The following is a 7,755-nucleotide window of genomic DNA, read 5'->3' on the forward strand; positions in this document are numbered from 1 at the left end:
CGCCCAATTTTTCAGTTTTTGATTTGTTAAAAAAGTTTGAAATATCCAATAAATGTTGTTCCACTTCATGATTGTGTCCCACTTGTTGTTGATTCTTCACAAAAAAATACAGTTTTATATCTTTATGTTTGAAGCCTGAAATGTGGCAAAAGGTCGCAAAGTTCAAGGGGGCCGAATACTTTCGCAAGGCACTGTATGTGTATATAAACTTCCGACTTCAACTGTATGTATTAACAGTACACTCTGTAGCTGCAATTTTATATATTGTGCAGGTGTAGCATCTTCATTTGATCACTCTTTTGTTGCTGAGAATTATAGACAAGCTTTGTGATTTACATACATTCACTGAAAACCCTCACGTACACACGGTTATATTAACAGTATTGCACTTTCCATGTCGCCTCATTTTAACCAGTTAATAGCCTTACCACCAATCAAGCCACATTCTGGATTACACGTTCAAATCCTGTTGTTGAAGGATTATTTTGCTGCGACAATATAGGTCAAAATAAGATCCTACATCTGTATAGTATACTGTATGGATAATGAGCCTATGTTCTACAGTACATATACTGTGATCTTATATGCTTTCTACTGTCAAATGTATGGTTGTGATCCTATATACTGTGTACTCCATGAACAATATGCTTTATGTCTGCCATGGCTGGCAACCTTGGTGTTGTGACTGTGTTAGAGAAGCACCGGGAATGAAATAGGATGATGAGGAGGAGGAGGAGAAGAGAAAGGCAGTGACTCACAGTGTCCCTCTATCTCTCTGTTCACAGGCAATCTGGAGGAACAGTCATTAAGAACAGGTAGGGAGGGAGGGAGGGAGGGAGGGGGGAGAGGAGGGAGGGAGGGGAGGAGGGGAGGGGAGGAGGGAGGGGAGAAGGGAGGGAGGGGAGGGGGGGAGGGGAGGGGAGGAGGGAGGGGAGAAGGGAGGGAGGGGAGGGGGGGAGGGAGGGAGGGGAGGGAGGGAGGGAGGGAGGGAGGGAGGGAGGTGGGTGGGTGGGTGCACAAGATAACAGACTAAATCAACTTTACAGGATACACTCTGACCCACGTTCACATCTACTACATAGACTTGCATTCATGTACAGTACAGATATACACACATTACTCTAGCACTAAGTACCCACACGTATAACTATACACACACACACAGACATGATGTGATGTCTGGGAGGGAACAGTCTATTCTACCTCACCTGGCGATGCTGATAGCCTCTCTGTCCACACATTCAGAGCACTGTGTCTCACAGTTCATCTGTCGCTACATCCACTGTGTGTGCGCGCGCGTGCGTGCCTGCGTGTGTCACTACTGATGCATCTCTACATGCCCTGGCACAACACATCCCAGGCCCTCTGAGAAAACCACGGCCAGACACACAAACAGAGACCGAGGAATGATACTGTATTTTCTCACTGTAGAGTGGGCATTATGCAATGTTGATCTGTGGGTCCTCAAATGACCTATGTTAACAGGGCTCTCTCTCTTGCCTCCCTGTACGCGCTGTGTGCCAGTCTGGGCGAGGAGTTCTACAGAGAGGCCATCGAGCACTGCCGCAGCTACAATGCCCGCCTGTGTGCTGAGCGCTCCATGCGCCTGCCCTTCCTGGACTCCCAGACCGGCGTGGCACAGAGCAACTGCTACATCTGGATGGAGAAGAACCACCGCGGCCCAGGTGTGTGTGTGTGTGTGTGTGTGTGTGTCCCAATGCATGCAGCCCTGTAATAAAACACAGGGTTAGAGGCAGCATGAAGAGGTATGAGGCCTGGGGTAGGGAGGTCTGGAACACATCTTTGGTTCTCCTCTGCTCTCAGCCCTTTGTCCTCGTTGTTGTTCCTCCCTCTCTCTTCCTTTCTCTCTCCCCCCTCTCTCACACCCCTGTATAGTATCAGTGTGTCTGTGTGTTTCACAGGAGGTTGGTGGCACCTTATTAGAGGAGGATGGGTTCGTGGTAATGGCTGGAGCCCTAATCAGTGGAACGGTATCAAAATACATTAAACACATGGTTACCACGGTTACCACAGTTACCACGGATACCAGGTGTTTGATGCCATTCCAGACGTTAGTATGAGCCGTCCTACCCTCAGCAGCCTCCACTGGTGTGTGTGTGTGTGTGTGTACAGTATGCCTGAGTTTTGAGTTAGTTGTGTGTTTGAGTGAGACTGTATTGTTTTTACTGACATAAAAGGCCGATAGAGGTATTGCTTTGTCAAGCAAATAAACCTCAACCAAAGAATTATGTTTGCACAACAAAAAAAAACTATTTTTGAAGTGGATATAAATCATTGCAAGTAGACAACATCATGGCCTCAATGCCTTCATCATAGCTGTGTCTGCACTAGCAGCTTTTCACATGACTTCATTTCTCTGGCGTTGTTTGGCCCCCAGGTTTGGCCCCAGGACAGCTGTATACTTACCCTGCGCGCTGCTGGCGCAAGAAGAGACGGCTAAACATTCTGGAGGACCCTCGGCTCGGACCCATTGAGTTTAAGATCGGTACGATACAGACAGGAAAACCTGGAATTACCATGACTGCCTCATGGTAATGGCTGGAGTGGGATATGTGGAACGGTATCAAATACATCAGTGGTTTCCAGGTGTTTGATTCCATTCCATCCGCTCCGTTCCAGACAGTGTTAGGAGCTGTTGTGTTAGTCTGTCAGGGCAAAGTGATAGCTGGGGATGAAGTCTAACATGTATTAGCAGGGGGAGTGTTACTGTTATGTGTGTATTGGTGGGGGGATACTAACGTAAGGTATGGTGTGTGTGTGTGTTCAGACTACGAGGCGTCTCTGAAGAAGGAAGGGGGCTTGCCGGAGGGGCCGGTGTTGGAATCACTGCTCAGTGGAGAGACTCTGGACAAGAAGGTGGAAACTAAGGAAGAGGAACCTATGAGCGAGTGCCAGGTAAGAGGAGCTTAGAATCACTCATGGTGGCCTGCACACACACACACACACACACACACACACACACACACACACACACACACACACACACACGCACACGTTCTAGTCTCCATCTCTCATGCTCTCTCCGAGCCCGCTGACGTGTTCCTCTACATCTTCACCTTGGAGTTGCACTCTTTATGCCCCTCTTGCTCCCTTTCTCTCCTCTCTCTCTCCTCCCTCCTCTCTCTTCTTTCTCTCTCCTCTTTCTCTCCTCCCTCCTCTCTCTTCTTTCTCTCCTCTCTCTCTCCTCCCTCCTCTCTCTTCTTTCTCTCCTCTCTCTCTCCTCCCTCCTCTCTCTTCTTTCTCTCTCCTCTCTCTCTCCTCCCTCCTCTCTCTTCTTTCTCTCCTCTCTCTCTCCTCCCTCCTCTCTCTCCTCTCTCTTCTTCTCTCCTCTCTCTCTCCTCCCTCCTCTCTCTCCTCTCTCCTCTCTCTCTCCTCCCTCCTCTCTCTTCTCTCTCTCCCTCCCTCTTCTCTCTCTCTCTCTCTCTCTCTCCCTCTCCACTCTCTTCTCTCTCTCTCTCTTCTCTCTCTCCCTCTTCTCTGCTCCCTCTCTCCTCTCTCCTCTCTCCTCTCTCCCTCTCATGGCTCCGTCTGTAGTATCAGTGACTCTGGTTGGCAGTGACACATCCCCTGCATCCATGACACTCCCCCACTGGCACAGTTCCTCTCCTCCTCCCCAGATGAAGTGTGTGTTTTGGACAGAGACTGTATGAGTGTGTATTTAGGAGGGAGAGAGAGAGCGCTGATGTGTGTGTTTCTGAATATGTGTGTGCCTGCTTCCTCTTCCGGATGAGCTGTCATCTCCTCTGTGAGCTCCGTGTCTCCAGTCCCTACTCCACCTGCTCCAGACGTCTTCCTTCCCTAAGGTCGACAATTAGCCAATTAGCGCTTCAATAAATGGCCCACACAGCAAGCCCGGGGCTCCGTTGGGGCTAGGCCTCTGACCCTGGGCCTTGCCTAGCTCCTGTACCCAGCAGGAAGCTAACAGAGGAGGGCTTTGGTTTCCTCCTCCATTACAGCTTCTCTGGGCCTTGCTTAGCTCCTGTACCCAGCAGGAAGCTAACAGAGGAGGGCTTTGGTTTCCTCCTCCATTACAGCTTCTCTGGGCCTTGCCTAGCTCCTGTACCCAGCAGGAAGCTAACAGAGGAGGGCTTTGGTTTCCTCCTCCATTACAGCTTCTCTGGGCCTTGCTTAGCTCCTGTACCCAGCAGGAAGCTAACAGAGGAGGGCTTTGGTTTCCTCCTCCATTACAGCTTCTCTGGGCCTTGCCTAGCTCCTGTACCCAGCAGGAAGCTAACAGAGGAGGGCTTTGGTTTCCTCCTCCATTACAGCTTCTCTGGGCCTTGCTTAGCTCCTGTACCCAGCAGGAAGCTAACAGAGGAGGGCTTTGGTTTCCTCCTCCATTACAGCTTCTCTGGGCCTTGCCTAGCTCCTGTACCCAGCAGGAAGCTAACAGAGGAGGGCTTTGGTTTCCTCCTCCATTACAGCTTCTCTGGGCCTTGCCTAGCTCCTGTACCCAGCAGGAAGCTAACAGAGGAGGGCTTTGGTTTCCTCCTCCATTACAGCTTCTCTGGGCCTTGCTTAGCTCCTGTACCCAGCAGGAAGCTAACAGAGGAGGGCTTTGGTTTCCTCCTCCATTACAGCTTCTCTGGGCCTTGCTTAGCTCCTGTACCCAGCAGGAAGCTAACAGAGGAGGGCTTTGGTTTCCTCCTCCATTACAGCTTCTCTGGGCCTTGCTTAGCTCCTGTACCCAGCAGGAAGCTAACAGAGGAGGGCTTTGGTTTCCTCCTCCATTACAGCTTCTCTCCATATGCTCATCTTAGAGTTTGTTCTTTTGTCACTTGTGACACTTGTTTTTTTTGTCACCTCTCTTTGTTATTTGTCAATGATACTTTCACAGGCCCATGTGTTGTACTTTCTATTTGCAGAATATGTTGATACTTTTTGCCAATGAGAGGAAGTGTTTCTTTCACTCCTACATGAATAACAGCATAGTGTTCTCCTGGTCACTAGTAGTTTAAGGGGTTGTGTTAAAAGGAGGGGACGGCCACCCTTACTGGTCTAATTTATTGATTGTCCTGTGGACTTACTGTCTCTGTGTCTCTCTCTGTCTCTCTCTGTCTCTGTGTCTCTTTCTGACTCGGTGTCTCTCTGTGTCTCTCTGTCTATGGGTCTCTCTCCATCTCCGTGTCTCTCTCTGCCTCGGTGTCTCTCTCTGCCTCGGTGTCTCTCTCTGTCTCGGTGTCTCTCTCTGTCTCGGTGTCTCTCAGTGTCTCTCTCCATCTCGGTGTCTCTCTCCATCTCGGTGTCTCTCTCCGTCTCGGTGTCTCTCTCTGTCTCGGTGTCTCTCTCTGTCTCGGTGTCTCTCTCTGTCTCGGTGTCTTTCTGTGTCTCTCTCTGTCTCTGTGTCTCTCTCTGTCTCTGTGTCTCTCTCTGTCTCGGTGTCTCTCTCTGTCTCGGTGTCTCTCTCTGTCTCTGTGTCTCCCCCCTTGTCTATGTGTCTCTCTGTGTCTCGGTGTCTCTCTCTGTCTCTGTGTCTCTCTCTGTCTCGGTGGCTCTCTCTGTCTCGGTGTCTCTCTCTGTCTCTGTGTCTCTCTCTGTCTCGGTGGCTCTCTCTGTCTCGGTGTCTCTCTCTGTGTCAGTGTCTCCCCCCGTGTCTCTGTGTCTCTCTCTGTCTCGGTGGCTCTCTCTGTCTCGGTGTCTCTCTCTGTCTCTGTGGCTCTCTGTGTCTCGGTGTCTCTCTCTGTCTCGGTGTCTCTCTCTGTCTCGGTGTCTCTCTGTCTCGGTGTCTCTCTCTGTCTCGGTGTCTCTCTCTGTCTCGGTGTCTCTCTCTGTCTATGGGTCTCTCTCTGTCTCGGTGTCTCTCTGTGTCTCTCTCTGTCTATGGGTCTCTCTCTGTCTCGGTGTCTCTCTGTGTCTCTCCCTGTCTCTGTGTCTCTTTCTGACTCGGGTGTCTCTCTGTGTCTTTCTGTCTCTGTGTCTCTTTCTGACTCTCTGTCTCTCTCTGTCTCTGTGTCTCTCTCTGTCTCTGTGTCTCTCTCTGTCTCTGTGGCTCTCTGTGTCTCGGTGTCTCTCTCTGTCTCGGTGTCTCTCTCTGTCTCGGTGTCTCTCTCTGTCTCGGTGTCTCTCTCTGTCTATGGGTCTCTCTCTGTCTCGGTGTCTCTCTCTGTCTCGGTGTCTCTCTCTGTCTATGGGTCTCTCTCTGTCTCGGTGTCTCTCTGTGTCTCTCTCTGTCTATGGGTCTCTCTCTGTCTCGGTGTCTCTCTCTGTCTCGGTGTCTCTCAGTGTCTCTCTCCATCTCGGTGTCTCTCTCCATCTCGGTGTCTCTCTCCGTCTCGGTGTCTCTCTCTGTCTCGGTGTCTCTCTCTGTCTCGGTTGTCTCTCTCTGTCTCGGTGTCTTTCTGTGTCTCTCTCTGTCGCTGTGTCTCTCTCTGTCTCTGTGTCTCTCTCTGTCTCGGTGTCTCTCTCTGTCTCTGTGTCTCTCTCTGTCTCGGTTGTCTCTCTCTGTCTCGGTGTCTCTCTCTGTCTCGGTGTCTCCCCCTTGTCTATGTGTCTCTCTGTGTCTCGGTGTCTCTCTCTGTCTCTGTGTCTCTCTCTGTCTCGGTGGCTCTCTCTGTCTCGGTGTCTCTCTCTGTGTCAGTGTCTCCCCCCGTGTCTCTGTGGTCTCTCTCTGTCTCGGTGTCTCTCTCTGTCTCGGTGTCTCTCTCTGTCTCTGTGGCTCTCTGTGTCTCGGTGTCTCTCTCTGTCTCTGTGTCTCGGTGTCTCTCTCTGTCTCGGTGTCTCTCTCTGTCTCGGTGTCTCTCTCTGTCTCGGTGTCTCTCTCTGTCTCGGTGTCTCTCTCTGTCTATGGGTCTCTCTGTCTCGGTGTCTCTCTGTGTCTCTCTCTGTCTATGGGTCTCTCTCTGTCTCGGTGTCTCTCTGTGTCTCTCCCTGTCTCTGTGTCTCTTTCTGACTCGGTGTCTCTCTGTGTCTTTCTGTCTCTGTGTCTCTTTCTGACTCTCTGTCTCTCTCTGTCTCTGTGTCTCTCTCTGTTTCTCTCTGTCTCTGTGGCTCTCTGTGTCTCGGTGTCTCTCTCCTGTCTCGGTGTCTCTCTCTGTCTCGGTGTCTCTCTCTGTCTCGGTGTCTCTCTCTGTCTCGTTGTCTCTCTCTGTCTCGTTGTCTCTCGGTGTCTCTCTCTGCTCGTTGTCTCTCTCTGTCTCGGTGTCTCTCTCTGTCTCTGTGTCTCACTCTGTCTCTGTGTCTCTCTCTCTCTCTTTGTATCTCTCTCTCTCTCTCTCTCTCTCTCTCTCTCCTCTCTCTGTCTCAGTGTCTCTCTCTGTCTCGGTGTCTCTCTCTGTCTCGGTGTCTCTCTCTGTCTCGGTGTCTCTCTGTGTCTCTCTCTGTCTATGGGGTCTCTCTCTGTCTCGGTGTCTCTCTGTGTCTCTCCCTGTCTCTGTGTCTCTTTCTGACTCGGTGTCTCTCTGTGTCTTTCTGTCTTTGTGTCTCTTTCTGACTCTCTGTCTCTCTCTGTCTCTGTGTCTCTCTCTGTCTCTGTGTCTCTCTCTGTCTCTTTCTGTCTCGGTGGTCTCTTTCTGACTCGGCATCTCTCTGTGTCTCTCTGTGTCTCTCTGTGTCTCTCTGTCTATGGGTCTCTCTCTGCGCTCGGTGTCTCTCTCTGTCTCGTTGTCTCTCTCTGTCTCGGTGTCTCTCTCTGTCTCGGTGTCTCTCTTCTGTCTCTGTGTCTCTCTCTGACTCGGTGTCTCTCTGTGTCTTTCTGTCTCTGTGTCTCTTCTTCTGACTCTCTGTCTCTCTCTGTCT

At 50.9% G+C, this 7,755-nt stretch overlaps 1 protein-coding gene across 1 annotated transcript in view; it reads left to right on the top strand.

The window, feature by feature from the left end:
• The window catches only part of dpf1 (double PHD fingers 1), a 48,015-nt gene that overhangs the window by 15,168 nt on the left and 25,092 nt on the right, over window positions 1-7,755 (top strand). The window contains 4 exon segments of the mRNA XM_020507820.2: window positions 786-815; window positions 1,525-1,685; window positions 2,399-2,506; window positions 2,789-2,916. Of these exon segments, the coding sequence (XP_020363409.2) occupies window positions 786-815; window positions 1,525-1,685; window positions 2,399-2,506; window positions 2,789-2,916 (427 nt within the window).

Source organism: Oncorhynchus kisutch, linkage group LG18, assembly GCF_002021735.2.
Source record: "Oncorhynchus kisutch isolate 150728-3 linkage group LG18, Okis_V2, whole genome shotgun sequence".
In the NCBI taxonomy this organism is placed as follows: Eukaryota; Metazoa; Chordata; class Actinopteri; order Salmoniformes; family Salmonidae; genus Oncorhynchus; species Oncorhynchus kisutch.